Raw genomic sequence first — 17,513 nt, 5'->3', positions numbered from 1 at the left:
CAATAGTAACCCATGTGTTCCCACATAAACCAACATATCATGCAAGACGCTGTTTGCACTCATGCTCATAAAACAGACTGTGCAGGGGTGGATGTAGAATTTAGTTCTGATAACAGGGTAGATGTGTGATACATTAAGAATGTAAGTGGCAAGCTAATGTCTCTATGTCAGCTGAGTAGGAAAATTGTCAACAAGTGTGCCTGAATTTCCCCTATGGAATTTATTTATTTATTTTGATGAAATGGCCTATGTTGGTTTTGTTGTGGAATTCTGTTGGACTTTCCTTGGTGGTTGGTACTATTGGGATGGCTTCGTGTCAGCATCTCCTTAATTCTGTGGGGCATATGAACATCCTAGCTTCTGGATAAGGATCGTCAGCACCTCTGCTGTAATGTGCACCCAGGCGGGGTTATTCAATGGCAATGTCACCCCATGCCTGTACCCCTCTATACTGCATCCCATATCCACTTCTCAAGGCTCCTGCTGTCATACTAGGCTTGTATTTCTCTGCATTACATAACTATGCAGATAACTCATTCTTCACAGACTCACTGCTTGTTACTATTGTCTATATAAAACTATGGGTGTACCATACAAAAAGTCAAATTAGCCATAGATGCCTGGTCAATTAGTGAAATTGCCATAGTAGCTAAACTAAGTAAAACAAAGCTGTGGGCAAGTCAAGAAAAGTTCAGACCCAGCAGGCCTGACAACCCTCTGTCCTGAGGCCTTGCAAGCTCAGTGCAAAGATTATGGCTTGTCATTAGCAATGGCAGTGTTGTGTTGCAGGGCTACATGCTACAGTTCACAAATGTTCCTTCCAAGGTAAATATGGATGCAAAGCTGCTACATCTTCCTTTCCTATTTATGCCCTACTATGACAAATGTTTTGGAACATAACTTCAGAAAGAAATGCCAGGAGTACAGTAAAAGATGTAAAATACATACTCTGGATATCTATTCCATAGGAAGAAAATCTCACTGTTAAGTGTATTCAGCTTTTAATGCAAGACCTTCAAAATCTTTTTCTGAAAAATGGTGAGTTGTTTTAATGGTGTTAACTAATAAATAATACGGTGACTCTGTAACTTTATTTTAATGAGAAAAAACTGTGTATGTGTTCAGTCAGTGTCATTTCTCTCTTTTTGGCCTATCAGTCTCCAATAAGTAAAATGTAAAGCACATAACATGCAAATTCTACCTAACTCTGAAATTTTTGACATTTGAGTGGGCTAGGCATAATGATCACTGCAAAGCCTATCTTCCCATGCCTTATATTTAAATGTGACTATTAATGCTAGTCAAAACACCAGGAAAATAGGAGCAATTTGTATTTCACACACATACAAACATATATCTCCCAGACTTTTCTTTTTCCTTCAGAAATATTTTGGCATACCTTTTTTGACTATCTCATCAATATAGTATAATTTTATTTTATAAACTGTCATTGTTCTTACTATGATCAGAGAAGTTTGTCTTTGTAAAAGGAAAGGAACCTTTAAAGAGAAAGCTACTAGAAACTTATTTTATAAGTAGATGGTATTCAGAGATGAAGATGGATGCCTCATAACTCAAAAAGAGGGCAAGAATCAGAACTATAACCGAGTACAAGCAGAAGCTAAGAGTGGGTTTGATTAATGTGTGGAACTGGCTACAAGGGTCAGAAATATCAGTAGATGTGGCCATAAATATATTACAAAAACATTATTTTGAAAAACTGCATTGGAAACCAAGTTTATAAGGTACAACTATGACCGATTTATTTCTGAAATTCCTGGAGAGGGAGAAACCACATTAAGGTCTAGGAGATGTAGACTCATGTAACTAGAGTTTCAAAATATGTTTAGCAATGGAATACAGAGTGCAGAAGATACTACAGAGAGTGGTACAAAGTACGGAAAGACATACATAGGTAAAAATGCTTCCTTCAGTTCAAAAGCTTATCTAAGAGGATAGGTTTTTTTTCTCCTCATCTTCATTGCAGCTCTATACTGTGGCTAAGTCAAAGGATCCACTAAACATGCTGCAGAGACTGTTTCAGATGTACACCAAAACATCCACATATTCAGACCACAATTTCCAGATCCCCAGCAGGTTTTCTTGGCCCTTTTTCAGAGCTCTATGAATCATCCACCATGGCATGTCAGCAAAGCTTTAAGGGTGAATCAGTACAAGACCTAGTAGTGATAGGCAGCTGCTACCATCTGAACAGGTCATCTTGAGCTAGTCCATTCCCAGCTGTGGGGGCTCCGTTTAAGAGGTGTGAGCACCAGCTACATGTGTCATTTACGGAGATTGTACTTTTGTGAGCACTGAAGCAGAATCCATTAAGATACTTAGGGCAGCCACACAAAGCATCATGGCAGCTAAGAATAAGCTAAATGGCAAAATGAAGATGGTTTCAGACCCTAGTTGCTATAGAGAAGACACCATGATGCTTCATGGATTTTGTTGGTCCTTTGTGGATCTTATCCAAACTACATAATCAGGAACTTTTTAAAAACAGGAAGAGTCTTTTCATGACTCGAGCAGATGCCAGATGGGACCATCAGGTGAGAATGGAGACCTGAAAATTTGGAAAGAGGGCAAACCCCTGAAATTAATGGAAGGTAAGGGAGGATAAGGAGGTTTTACTAATCACAGCATATTTCTCACATGGATAAATTAATCTTCAGTTTCCCTTGCTACAGCTCCAGCAGCTTTTTGTGAGCTACAGATTTACACAAAATGGCAGAGTATTGATGAGAAGAAATTGCACTGGAAGCCACTGAAGCAAAACTTCTACATGCAGTTTATCCTCCTGAATCCCTGGGGAATGTGGCAAATATACCTCAAAATAATTTGATAAATAAAGAACAGGTGCTATTCCAAGCTCTACAGTTTTCCAGGAGACATTACCAGTGAAATAATTTAGAAGAGAGGACATAACTGGAATACACTTGCTGGCAATATTGGGATTTTTATCTTATATCTGTCATTTTCCAGGATTATGCTTTTCATACTGCCAAGTGCTCAGTATTCTGATCCTGGTGCAGAAAACCATGTTGGTAAACATTTGAACAGAAGTGAAAGTGCTTTCCTTGATGAAGGCCTGAATGCTAGATTCCATGCAGAATTGAACCCCAGTTTAGCTGCCTCAGTTTCCCAAGGTGTTATTGCAGATGTGTCTCTGCTAAAGAAATGCACTCTTCACATGCTGTCTGGAATTCTTGCAGGTAAACTAAAATGAGAAGTTGTATTTAAAATACATACTATTTATGGCTGGGCATAATTTGAGTATTAAGCCTCTGGGTTTTTTCATTAAATCCTTTCATTAGTATTTTATTGAGGAGCTCAGAACATTGCATATGCAGGTAACAATTGCAGATAACAAATGTTTCTCATTTTTTAATCTGAATATATACTGCAATGAATTTAATCACCTCTGCTGCTTATCTACTATAGAGAGATTGAAAGAGACAGTGCTTTGAGGACCATTACAGAAGAATTGATTATCCAGATATAGTATGTTTCCTCTTTTTTTTTCCTCCTTAACAAATTATATAATTAAAACTGCAAACAATTTTCTCTTCTAATACTCTCCAAAAGCCATCATATACTCAGAACTTTTTCAAAGTTACTAAGTGAGTTGAAATTCTTGGTTTCTGCCCAAAGATTAATTTTATTTCAAAGCTTAAAATAAAATCCATTTTTTGAAATCTGTAAGGCTAAAATTATTCCTATTCCCTCTTAAAATCAAATCCATACAGAGTTTGTTTTCACACATATAATCCCTAGATGACTGAATAGTAAATTCTGGAACTCATTATAGAAATAATCCTTATTAAGAAGTATACCCAGAGTAAAACTGACTGGATATTAAGTAGTTAAAGTATATTAAGTGGGTATGAAAGTGGTTAAAAGTGGTTGGATAATAATAGCAAATAATTTGGAATAGCTTAATTTAATTTATGAGAAGTTAAGTCTCTCTGGAGGCAGTGGTGGAATGTTATGAGAAGAAAGAAACACCATCCTTACCTGGGTGAAATAGAGGTATCTTACAACCTTTTAATATCAAGGAGACAGCGTTGTAAATCTGTATCACAATAACCAGTGGCAGAGAAGAATATTTTCATGTTGCTCACCGTTGCCTCTTAAATATGGTGTTCAGAGCCTTATTAGTTATGCTGGACTTAAAAGTTAAGAATTTGGCCCTAAAGATTTGTGGTTACTTTAATCTTATGTGCTGCATTAGAACTTTATTAAGGTTTTAAGTTATTTTAAGTGCATGCTTTAAATCTTTAAAGCAGCTTAGTGGGTTTTTTAGCATTTCCTTTATAAACTAGGGAAATAAAATGGAAAAAAAAATGTTATTGATGTAATGTTGATTGTCCTTGCCCCAAAGAGCTTACAAATATCCAGTATGTTTATTCAGTGCAATGCATCTTTGATACTAGTTAATTATTTTGGATCATTAAAAGAGCAGCAATATTTGTGATTGTATTCTAAACTCCAAGTGTTTTACCACTGGTAACCTTGACGTCTTCCAAATCCGTACCTTCCAAGAAAATAGTGATTCCTTTACTATGTTACAAAATCAAATTTTAATACTCTAACATATTTGGGTTCACAGCCCTCACAGGCTGTGGGAACAAAATTTATCATTTCAGTTATGTATATAGAAGCCAAAAGGTGGTTTTACAGTCTTCAAGTTCAGCTGCTAAGACAGTTCTTGGCAGCGCAGATATTATTACGAGGACCACACACCTCATCTTTTTTTCCATGTCATCTTACAGCATGACCACTCCTCCAACCACAGTTACTTATTGTGGTAAGGGAGTTACTTTGTCTGCTTCTCTCTCCTTTTACTTCATAACTGGGAGCTACTACCAGCTTTTTCACTTCTGTTCTCATTTGAGTGTGACATTTCCCTTGCCTCTAACTTCCAAAACGTATACGCAGGCTATCTTCACTTCATGCAAAGAGTTGCCCTGCATTTGTCATCTTTGTTAATTTGATCATAATAGCTCATCTTTCTGAATCCCTGCACTGGTTTCCTGTTGAAGTAATAGCAGGCTTCTTGTCGCTATGTTAAAAATGCTGTATAATTCCAGCCTTCATAATTCGCTTCCATATCTTCTGCAGTTCTGCCTCCTATTCACAGTAACTGTACAGCCTTTCTGGGCTCATAGCTGAAGTCCTTACTCTCTGTATTAAGTAATTCTAAGAGTTATCAGTGATATCATCCATAGAAAGTCAAGCTGACTGTAATTTTAATTGTATATCAATTATTTGGTGGCATTCTTCATTCACTGAGATATGTGTGCTTCTTTGCCTTTGGTGTGATATCTGTTTTGGCAATGGTTTCACAATTGTTTCAAAAATATTGGCCATTACCACAAATAAGCATGAGCTAATGATCTGCATATAGAATTTTGTTACTGATTTTTTTGGATCAGGTGATGACTTTTCTACACACGGAAGCAGTTTGAATGCCTAAACTTTGGAAGAATGGCTCTTAGGCCTGTAAAAGTGAAAACCAGAGATGTTGTTCAGAATAGCTGAAGAGGAAAGATGATTGCAGGCTCCTTGATGAGCTGTTCTCCTTTGCCTGAATCAGTATCTGCTGTATACCTGATTGAAACCTTTTTAGTGTTAATCTACAGCATGAAGTCTTTTGTGTCTTCATCAGTTTTTGGAGAGGAAAAGCAGAGTACATCCTATACCACCCTTTCATAAGATGGCCAAGAGATGACTGATCTCTTTATCTGACCTTATGAGTATAATTCATGCTGGTTTGGTGACACACTTTTTCCAGCTTTATCAAACATTTGTATAGATCAGTAGGTCTCAGAAGTGCATTATCACTTAATAATATATTGAATAATATATTGATTAGTTTCATAAAGCTTTCTAACATGATCTCATTAATATTAATTGTGCTTAATTGTTGTCTTTTTCATTCTTCCTCCTTCTATCTTTTTCTCTCTCTTGAAAAATAAGGGAATTAAATGAAAGTGGAATTCTGTAGATAATCCTCAATCTGTTGCAGCAAGCAGATTTCTGTTTAGATCTGAAGATATTTTACTACAGATTAACAAAAGCTTCATATGACCAAAACACGCTATTTGTGTTACACAATATAATGTTGAATCACTACTGAAGGAAAACATTCATTTTCTCATATCACCCACTGTTTTCCAGGGAATTCTGTCAGAATGTTATTTGGGGTATGCATGAGATCCTCTTTAAGATGCATTTCTCATCAATGTATAGAACCATAGGTATTTTTCTGTAGAATATGGAGTATTCAAAAAGCTTAAGTTGATAAATAGCTCAGAAAAAAGCTAGCCTCTCACCGTAAGAGTTCACACCAAAGTCCAGGATGACATTCAGTAAAACATACAATTTCATACATGATTACATGCTTCATTTGGAAAGAGCTAATGCAAGCATAAAAAGTAGATATCTTCTTCTAGTTCCGTTCTTTCCAAATGCCCATTATTATCCTTCATTTTTTTAAACCAGCTTTTTTCTGTATATTGATGTTTTATTTTTGGTAATAATCTGTATATGTTGGCTTAGGTTTTGTAAAAATGCTATTTCTTTAATGTTTTGCTGGCTGTCTCCAAACAGATGAAAGTTCTATCTTGTAAAAGTAATATTTAGTTTCATATACAATGGCCAAATTTCACAGCTAGGCCTACGCATTGTGTTGTACTTTACTGAATATGTGTGAAAATGTCCTTCCACTAAATCTGAAAAAATAGAACTGATCCTGTAGACAAGAAAATCTGACTTACACATTAGTGATTTTCTCCTTAATCATTTGTTGATTTGAGGTTCTTGTATAAATTACTGAAGTTCTATTATCTGCTATAACTTTGCAGTAATCATAATGTAATGATTACTCTGGGTTACATCAGCTATATATTGTACCACATATTTTGCATCTGGCAGATGTCAATAGTGGAAGCTAAGAGCAAAAGATCAGGGCAAGAGTATAATGATGCTTCCCTGATAAAAGCTCTCCGCTTGAGAAACATGCAGCTAGAGATTTCCTGTAACGAAATGTTACCACTGAGTTTAATGGACTTTGAAGTATTTTTCTTCGTTTTGAATCTATGTAAATCTTTGGGCTTTGCATTACCTCACTGATTAGAAAGAAAACCATTTTCATAGGTTTTCAGGCAGACAATGATAGTTTCATTGGGTGCTCTATGCCCTTTATATAAGAGAAAAGAAGTAATGCTTCTGTAGTCAGCTTTTTTCCATGTTGCTTAGGACATCACATGAAGAAAGATTATGCAGCTGAGGTAGTCATTTACATGGGAAGGTGTTTGCTATATTTCTCTTCTGCTTATGCAGTCACTGGTGGTTTTCAGCAGCATTAAAGCCTCCCTTTTTTGACAGTAGCTGTGTTAAAAATATTACCCAGTTATATAAATAAGAGGATATCACCGTGTGTCAGACTGAATACCCAATATTCAGTCTGACAAGACTCGCATATTAATTTCCTGTCAACTATACAAATACCCCCGAATCACACTAGATGTAATCCTCACTGTTCTCTCAATAGCTTTCTTCAACCTACCACCTTCGCCCCTCTTTTACCTCAGTTTGTTTCAGCCAGTTGGCAGGTGCTGGGACTTGTGAAAATATGTACCCACTATCTCCCTCTTCCCACTCTTTTTTCATATGGATGAAAAAAAAAGATAGTTTTTTGTAAATTTCTCACATTGAAGGAGATGGTTACACATTCTGATATAAATGAATTTCTAACCACTTCATATGACAAGTTTAAAAGCAAGTAATATTATTTTCTTGTTTCCAAAGATAAAATGAAATGCCGTTTTCTCCACCTTCTGGTTTAGTGCAAAGCTGAATTTCTTCTTAATTGGACGAATCAAACAAGCAGGTTACTTCTGGACATCACAAATAGAAACTGGACCCAGTTCAGACAACAGGAAAGCTCCTACTTACTGCACCGGAGCTCTTCTGAGCCAGGACCTCACCTAAATAAAATGCCTTTAAAGACAATACGCCTCTACAGGTGTGCACACTAGGTGAATCCAGGCTCTCATGGTATGCTTTTTATTAGCATCGTGACAATTTGGGCTATAACCCAGTATCAAAAGGAAGCAGGCAATGAATGTTAAGTTTTAAGTCATCAGAAGTCACTCATTGTATTGAGTCTAAAGTCTAGAAAAATTAGTGCATTTAGAATTTTACACTTTATGCTGTTCCTTTCTCATCTCCCCTTCAGCTAAAATAGCTCTTCACCCTGTTTTTTGTGCTTTGGATATATTCACTCGGGGCAATTGTAGTCCCTAATTTCGTAAGTGCTGAATAAGTTTGGTTTTAGTCTCATTCTATGAAACGGGCTCTTCCGTACCTAATAATAAATATAGTTACCTGACTATGGTGATGGACTTTTTTTCTGCAATTTATGGTTCTTTCCTGGTACTTTCTGCAGTCTTTTTATGCATCATATAATGAATGTATCTTGTTCTAAGTAAACAACCTCCACCTTTGAACCCAGAAGCATACAACTACTTCCAGTGAAGTTACCTGGACAACTATTTCTATCATCACTTGTCATATCTTTTCTAAAAAGAGATAAAAAAACATGTCTCTTTTACTGCCACAAAGTCTCCCTAGTTCTTGTTCAGGACTTCCATTCACAGAAAACAAGCTCTGTTCTTGAGTGGAGAAATTCCTTTATGTCCAGGGGCTCAGGACAAAACCTGTGTGCCACTTAAGATCAATTTACATTACAGTCTGTGGGTTGAAGTGGAGTGTAAAGTTCAAGCTAATCTTCTATATCGAATAAAAAAGATGGAATGAAGAAAAAAAGTCTTTAGAGGTATTGTAAATCAGTTAGCTGGAATGTAGGTTGAGAGCTTTCTGCAAAAAGTAAAAGCATTATGCAGTGTAAGAAACACTTCTTGAAGATTCTTACTGAGTTATAATTTAACTTTGGGTTATTTCCCAGTTCTTACTTATGAACATATAACTACCTGTAAGAATTAATACTGTATAGGTTCTGGCTTTTCCTTCAGCAACAGACTGACTTCAGTGGGTCAGAGATCACTGAGAGGATAAAACTAGGCCCATCATGTGAGGAGATTCCTAAAACTGCTGAGATTTTCAGCATTAGGTATAGGATAGGGTGTTGATTTCTTAGCAGACATAACTGGGAAAATAGGCAATCAAGCCTTACCGTCTGTGTTAAAGGGAATTTATATTGCAATAAATGTCCATAAAAAAGGTACAACACTAGATAGGCTATGAATCATGAAAAATAAAAAAAAATAAACTTCAGTTCTAACATCCCTATGTCAATAATTTTTTTAATGTGTATATTTTCTAAGCCCAAATTCGTATTAAGCAAGCCCCCAGCTAGCATTGTATTTTTCACTGCCACTCTCACATGATCTACCTTTTTTTCTGTATGAGACTTTTAAGTGGGGCTGCAGGTACAGCAGGTTGTAAAGCAGCAGTTCAGACTGTACCAATGAAGTAGAGAACCACAGTACACTCTAGTTATTCTGCTGAATGTTTAAAAAAAAAAGTCAAATTATCATCCTAATAGAATCTTTGAATCTAGTAATATATCGAGCTTTTATAGCTAGAGTGGCTGGACGTAACAAGGGAAAGGCTGCAGGGTACTGAGCTAGCTTCAAATGAGCTAGTGCATCTCCACATTGCAGGACAGTGCCAGTCAGAAGTACTGACCTTAAAATTGCCTCTGCTTTAGAGCCTACTTGAACGCATTCTCTGGTTGCTCAGAGAAGCTGTGGCTGCCCCCTCCCTGGAAGGGTTCAAGGCCGGGTTGGACGGGGCTGTGAGCAACCTGGGCTAGTGGAAGGTGTCCCTGCCCATGGCAGGGGGGTGGAACTAGATGATCTTTAAGGTCCCTTCCAACTCAAACCACTCTGTGATTCTGTCTCTGCAAGGTACTGTACTGATCAGTACAGATATACTCTAAAAAGGCATAAGAGGCAGAATATGAAAAAAAAAATCAACCTTGCTATAATTATGCAAGTGCACCTGTTACTGCTCACCTGTGTCTAATGCTTTATCTAATCCTTTAATAATTCATGCTTTCAATTCAAAATTCAGTTCTTTGTTGGAGAAAGTGGTGAGAGAAAGTGTCAGAGAAAGTATATAAGAGTTTAATTATACTGGGACTGATATTTAGACTCAGTTTCCTTTGACCAGACATTTGTTTCTTTTCCCTTCATGTGTTCACTCCTATCAGAGTCTTCTTCCCTTTTAAATTGTTGTGCAACTGTTGCAGAATTTCTTGACATATGCCAACAGAGCAAATGTAGCATAAAGAGGAAAACAATGCGACCACAATCCAAATCAATGAGATCTTTTTTCCAGATCAGCACTAATCAAGAACAGTTTAAACTTAAGACCCAAAAGCATGATTTGGATGGCCATGAAGAAGACGTACAATATGAATCGTATGGGAAATACTACTCTAAAAGAGTAGATTCGTTTCCTAAGCTATTTTTACTGTACTTAGTTTCTATAGTTTTTTTATTAAGAAGTTTCACTTCTCGGATTTTTAAGGATTCAGACTTTCTGAAAGACTTTCTAACATCACTTTGCACATTCATTAGAGTATTTTGAAATGCATGAATTTTGGCATGCAGGTTTTGATTAGGTGGGTATAGTCTAAAGCAGTAGTTAAAGGGCTTAATACACGTCTCCAAATCATTATATACTTGCAAGTAGGGAAACTGTCTGTAATCTTTTTGCCCCATCAAGACATTAGTAATGAGAGGGTGATAATTTTACTTAATTGGTCAAATCTACTTTAGATCAGTGGTTTTAGTAGTCCTTTTATTACAATAATAGTTGTTTCAAGTTTGTATCCCAGCATTACAGCTGATAGCAGGCTATGAAAAACTCAAAAGCAGTCTCACCCTCCTTTCTACCCCTGAAATGTTCAAGTCGAGTGCAGATCCTGTGTCCACACAGCTTCAGCTCTGCTGAAACAAGCACTGTAGTATATAGGCCAGTCAGCACTAACTATTCGATTTCATAGTATCATAGACAAGGATAGAGTCATCATTTAATAGCACCTAGATTCATGTCTTCTGTCATGACACTTCTGTAAAAGAAACCATTTCTTGTTAGTTGAGAAATTGTCTCTTGCTGAGCAACATCTTATTCTAATAATGCTACAAGTGGCTTCAGTGGGACCTCTGACTTAATATTAGTGCTACACACTGTGTGATACTGTTGGAAGCTAGTGTACGAATAACTAAAGCCACAGAATTAATACCAAACTGATGTTAGCAACCTTTACAGTAATTCTAAATGACTGTTCAGCTCAGTGATATTCATGCCTCTTTTAATCATTGTTACTATATCACTTATCTCACAGTGCAGGAACCCAACTGACATTGCTAGTGTTTTGCAAGAACAAAACAATTTTATTTACTCCCATGTTCAGTAATTTACTAGTAAAAATACATATATTGACATATGCACTGAAGTATTTTGGTGCTAAAATGATTGCTTTATTTATGCTTTCTTCTGATCAGTCTTGACAATTTTCATTTTTAGGTATCTAGCTGCAGCACAGAAACATTGCCATGACACTATTTAGGCACTAACGAGTGAAAAAGTAAAAGTAGCTAGTGTCCAACATTTCACATCTGGACATTACTTTGCACTGTGTTCATATGATTTTTGATGACAATTTGTTAAAGCTAAGGACTATGCAGAAATAACTAATAAAACTTACATGTAAATAGTGTGTGGAGTATAGCTTTAAATCTATCCGAAACTTTGTTGGTGAGTGAGCTCTATTACATGTAACGTGTTAATTATCTATTACATGTTCAATAAGTGTAATCAAATACTTATTTCCAATTAAACCCCATATTGAAGTGTGCAAATATCAAACTATTTTATTTACATTTTTAAAGTGTTTCTAAACCCCATGATTTTGATGCACAATTTTCAGAAATTTGGAGTTTAGTTTGACTCATTTGCACTGAAACACAGCTTCAGTCAATATGATGGACTGCACTATGCTGTTATACTAGTCTGAGTGATAAGGTGGTGGTGGAACTTCATGCAAGAAGTTTGCAGTACAGTTATGAATGTCAAGAAACAAATTGGAAGAAAGCACTTCCTAAAACTTTAGTGTGCACATTTGTAAGGATGTACTCTGTGCATGTAATAAAACTAACACATAAAATTGTTGTACAGGTGAAATACTGCAGTGCTGGAATATGGCATTTGTTCTGAGTTCATTCAAATCATGGTTTGCTGAAGTCAATGCCAGAATTTTAGCTACTGCCATTAATGCCTGAATGATGCTTTAACTTTCTCTGATCTTCTAAATATCAACAATTTTGCGACAATTTCTCTATATAGTAATTTTTTGTATTAATAAGGGAAAAACTTCTGTACAATACTGGTAATCAATTTTTATGTGTTCAGTTACTTTGATCAAATTCTGCAAATACTTAAACATTTGTGTGTGTTCTGATTGATGTCAACACATTTATTCACATGCATAATATGGAGCACATATGTTAGTGTTCAGTTGCATCGGCCTTTCAGAATTTCAGTGTCCAAGGCAAGTGACATAATACAATTATATTGCCTTCCTTCTGAAGTGTTTGAGTTTTTAACAAAAAAACCTTTCATCCTGGCTATAAATAAATGGTATCTAAGTTCAACTTTTCTAACTGTGTCTTGGTCCATGAGTTTCCAAAACTGATAGTAAAGTTTCTTCCAGAACAGAGGGAGAAAAGTGTCCTGATTATTAGAATTCAAATTGTGTCTGAATGTTGACTAATTTAAAATACTTTTGTAAAGCACTAAGGGTAATTTTCCCCTTTACTTGTAGCTTTTCAATGTTGTTTCTCTGAATATTGTTTATTCTTTAAAATCATGAGGTCAGGAAGCTGTCAGAGGAAACCATCTTTGCTATCAGATGGCTATGAACAGAAAACAACCTTTTGCTGAGAAAACTTTAATTTACATTATGAAGAGTTTCTTTTAAAGCTTATGAAGTAATTTTGGCAAAGTTCCTCTCGGGCTATGTTATTCTGAAAGATGAGTGGAAAGAAGGAAGCGTGTTAAAATAAATATCTGGGATTATTTTAGTGGAAGTTTTATGTCAAAATAATCTGAGACCCTGTGTTCATGAAATACTGCAAAAGCTCATTTTCCATTGCTGTATTCACACAGTAATCATAAATGATTCTGCAAGAATCAGAGATACCTTACACCTGTAATCTTACTCCCAATGACAAAGTATCTCTCGTGGTAGGCTCACCAAGCTTTATTTCACTTTCTAGTCCATTTTTAACCGTTTAAAATTTCTTTTCACAGAAATTCTTCACCAAGTCCTTTTTGTGTGAGGAAAGTTACTCTAAAAGCCAGCAACTTTTATTTTCCCTGGCTAATAATTTTGACCTTTTATTTTACTTAGAACTAAAATCCTACAACTGCAGCTACAAAGTCTGATTTTTCTTAAGCAAATAGAAAGGCAAACAGAAATAACCCACTTTTTAGTATGGTAGTGTCCAGGTAAAAAGAGGGGAGAAAAAGAAGGTAAACTTGAATGAGGAGCCTGTATGAATACAGCATTAATAGTAGAAAAGAGTGGGCACTAACTTCTCTAATGTATCAATGACAACATGGCTTATGCAGCTGTGAGGAAAAGTCTGTTGCCACTTGAAAGGCCAGGCACTTCACAATGCAATGCTACTTTCTCATCTAACCTGTTAAATGCACAGTCCACAATTTTTTTGCAAGAATGTCTGGTTCAGCGTAATGCTTGGCACTGCAGCAATACTCACTCCCCCCTCTACTTTCTACTCATCTACACATAAACTCCTTCCTCTGCTAAGATTTTTACTTCTTTACATTTATGTGTACAATACACATATGCAGCATGCACAGGTTGTCTTCAAACAGTACATGTGTCAGGGTGGGGGGTAAATGCTGTTGTAAACAGTCATCTCATATGATCAGCGAACACTATTACATCCCACTGCTTGTTCTATCAGTATTAAAAGCATTTCCGTAAGTGGGAGATGCAGGCAGCACCTGGCTGCCTGCCTCGGGAGGGTTGTGCAGAGATCTGCATCCCTGTCCTTGGTCCCGAATCCTTGCACCGGCTCCTCACGGACGGAACACACGTACAGCGCTCCGGAGCCCACAGCCCAGGCACAGCCATGATGGGGCTGCTTAGGTGAAAACAAGCATGAATGCACTGACATTCTGCCCACAAAACACAGCTGTATTATAACTCCATGCACTGTAGCAAACAATAATTCAGAGATAAAAGGCTTTGCTAATATGGCATAAATTCTATGAAACACCCGGCATGTACCACCATCATACACACCCGCTGCTTACCCTCCCTGTCCATTTCAGAGCGACAACAATTGTAAGAGAAATAAAACATTGTAAGATCTCAGCTGCTAGGAGATAGATGAATGTAATGCCGCTACCCAAACCTTCGGCATTCTCACCACAGCTCTGCAAATTTGCAAACAGATTCTTCACCCCCCAGCCCTCCCTCTCTCCCCCCACCCCCCCCGCCCCGCAAACAGAAACAGAATCAGAAAGCACATCTTACCACTGGATGAGAGAGAGGAACAGAAGTGCCCACACCATCATTTTGAGAGAAAATGCAGGATTCAAGAATGCAGTGCTCCCCAGGCTTGTTGGATTTGGAGGAATCATCTCTTTTTCTCCCCCCCCCCCTCCCCAGTTTTTTCCCCTTTCCTCTTGGTTGCAGATGGATCCGTCCCCTTCTTTAATTTTTTTTTGGTAGTGGTTCTCCCCCCTCCCTACCAGGTCCCGTCAGTGGGATGATACATTGCGCCCAGCTGCAGGAATTAATATGCAGGGGGACAGAAATTAGATCTGCACAAGCCCTTTGCAGATATAATCAGAAAACGTCAGCTCAGGCAGCAGGCAGCAGCTTCCAAATCTAGGGGAATAATATAATGGGGAGAAAAGAAAAAAAAAACAAAGCCACAGACACTCACTGAATAAAAGCAGTCAAGGAAAGAAGAAATACATACACATGCATACATTTACAGAACCGTTCACACGCATGCAACAAAATCCAATTAAGCAATAGAAAGAGTAAACGAGAGAAAAGAATAGAAAAGAAAGAATAAAGCAATGGAGCTTCTGCCTGAATGCAGATTAACTCTGAGGTCAAAGTGGAAATGATGCACTCTGCTGCAGCACAGATTAACACATGCGTGGTGTCAGCCGGGGTGCTTTTTAACCTTTGATTACACATATGCAGGCAGCCTGGATTTTCATTTTGGAGGCGAGAAGGATTTGGCAGGCATGAAAAGGGAGGTTGGAAGGAAAAGCTTGCCCTATGCTGCTGAGCATCCTCATTTTTCTAAACAGCCTGGAAATCGTGATTGCAAAGGGAAAAAAAATGAAAGGATGGATGGGGGAGTGGAAAAGGGAGGGATGGTTGTTGCTAAGTAACTCAGGAAATGGGGAAAGCAGCATTGGTGGAGTCCGTATGAATGAGGTGATTTAGTGTGTGATAGGATTAGGGGGAATATGCAAGGTTTTTATCTTCCCTCCCCCTAATAAAATCAGGCTATACAGGCACAGGAAATGCTTCCTGGCCAGAGGGGAAACACTAGATCGGTATAAAAGCTGGACCTTGCCAAATTTTGGAACCAGAATCCCAAATTCCATTGTCCAAAAATGCAATTTAGCAGCTACTAGTGAAGTAAAAAAATCAGGGAATCTCATGATTTCCCAAAGTAAAAGCACCTCAGTCTAAAACAGGTACTTGGACCATGACCTACAATAACAAATTTTTTATCTCCCCAACTTTTTCTGCCTAAAACCAAAACAAATATAGACAGCATGAAGCCTCCTCAGTGCTGTTTATAAAATGGGAGATTGATGTGCAAACATAATCATCAGAAACTGGGAGTTGTGACCTCACACTGTTTCAATTCAAAGCCCATCTTTCTAAAACTCATGGGAGAAATAAAGAAATAATTCTTTTAAAGAACACTTAAATAGAGAGAAAGTGAAATGCTTCTAATAGAATAAAAGCATCAAATTTTCTCTTTGGACTGAGTCTAGTCTGAACCAAATTGGACACTTGGATCCTGCTCAAACTTGCCAATACCCAAGGCAGTCTGGTAATTCCCAATGTCCAAATGCAGAATGAAGTTTATCCATCAAAAATAGATAGTTACAGTAGTTGCTGTCCCAGAGTCTCAAAAAACATGGATCCAGCCTTCAGCTATCAAGCTATTTTTTTTCATTTCCAAACACGATGTATTTAACTACAACACTAAGCGATAGATCGATGTTATTATCTGAATGAAATACATCTTGGCCCCTGGGTAGTTCTGTGGTAAGTCAAGCCCATATCTAACATTCACTGTATTTTTATCAGTGTTTCCAAACAAAGTAACAAATTATGAACCTGGTTCTTAATATTTCCAGTCAATGGTCCTATTCTTAATTAAGTCACTTCAACAAATCATGAATACAGTCACTTCAGAAATATATAAAATATTCCGAATTCTCTCCCTGTCTTTCTCTCAGTATATATATGTACACACACATAGGTATGAATATTCAAATATTGGCTTGTGGTTCACTTCATTACATGTGAAAATGACACTTCTGTGATGTTAATGCTGTAATCTCATCAGTTATCAAAACATTCCTTTGAAGGTTAACAGTGCTGTGTGTATTTTGATGAGGAAATCAAAATTGTTGATAGCTAAGAATTTGAACTGTGCAAATAGTTATTGTCTTACCTACAGCAACTATGTCTGCTGTAATATAGGGAATATCAGCTTTACATTGCACTTTATTTACTGAAATTGGTCCCATAGCAAAATGTTTCACATCCTTGTCTGAAAATAGTTCCTGGACTGCCTGCAATATTGTTATGCAGTTTCACTCCAGAGGTTCAGCTCATTATTCTTGAGAGAGGCAAGGGGTCTACAATAGAAGAAGAAACTGTTGGTGTCAAATCTTAAGAGGTTTTTTTCAGGCTTCCCATCACATAGAGGGTGTGTCAAAGGGAGTTAGGTACTGTAATACTAATCCTTGACTGCTTAGAGTTCCTTAAGATGTACAGAGACATAGCCCATTGATAATATTATTCCTGTAGGTATTTTATTAGCTGTAACTTCTATTCACATTGTTAATTGGATATCAGTGGGTTTTGATGGACAAGCATACACTGAAGATTGTGTAGATTGTTCTGCATATTAAAACTTGCATCATCATTTTATGATCAGTTTTTCTATGATCAATTTTTCATCTCAGATGCAAGTACTTTAATTTTATTTTCAGATGTGTGCAACTGACATTTAGGCACCAGTTTAGGTAGTGGGAATTAGGGTCTTCGGCCTGATACAGGCAGTGGACCACATAAAAGCCAAGTCAGGATTTTCAGTGCTCCTAGATAGTAGATATCAGAGCTAACATCATTTAGATACATAAAACTTATCCACCAATAATCAAGCAAT

General features: G+C 37.1%; 1 protein-coding gene across 2 annotated transcripts in view; it reads right to left on the bottom strand.

Moving 5' to 3' along the window:
- Positions 1-14,718, bottom strand: part of GABRG2 (gamma-aminobutyric acid type A receptor subunit gamma2) — a 72,036-nt gene extending 57,318 nt beyond the window's left edge. For both annotated transcript variants that reach the window (XM_074838985.1, XM_074838986.1), the window contains exon 1: positions 14,609-14,718. In XM_074838985.1, the coding sequence (XP_074695086.1) occupies positions 14,609-14,715 (107 nt within the window). In that variant the 5' untranslated portion in view covers positions 14,716-14,718. The remainder of the gene's footprint in view (positions 1-14,608) is intronic.
- Between the last annotated feature and the right edge of the window lie 2,795 nt (positions 14,719-17,513).

Source organism: Strix aluco, chromosome 13, assembly GCF_031877795.1.
Source record: "Strix aluco isolate bStrAlu1 chromosome 13, bStrAlu1.hap1, whole genome shotgun sequence".
Lineage (NCBI taxonomy): Eukaryota > Metazoa > Chordata > Aves > Strigiformes > Strigidae > Strix > Strix aluco.
This window is presented reverse-complemented; position numbering and strand designations above follow the sequence as displayed.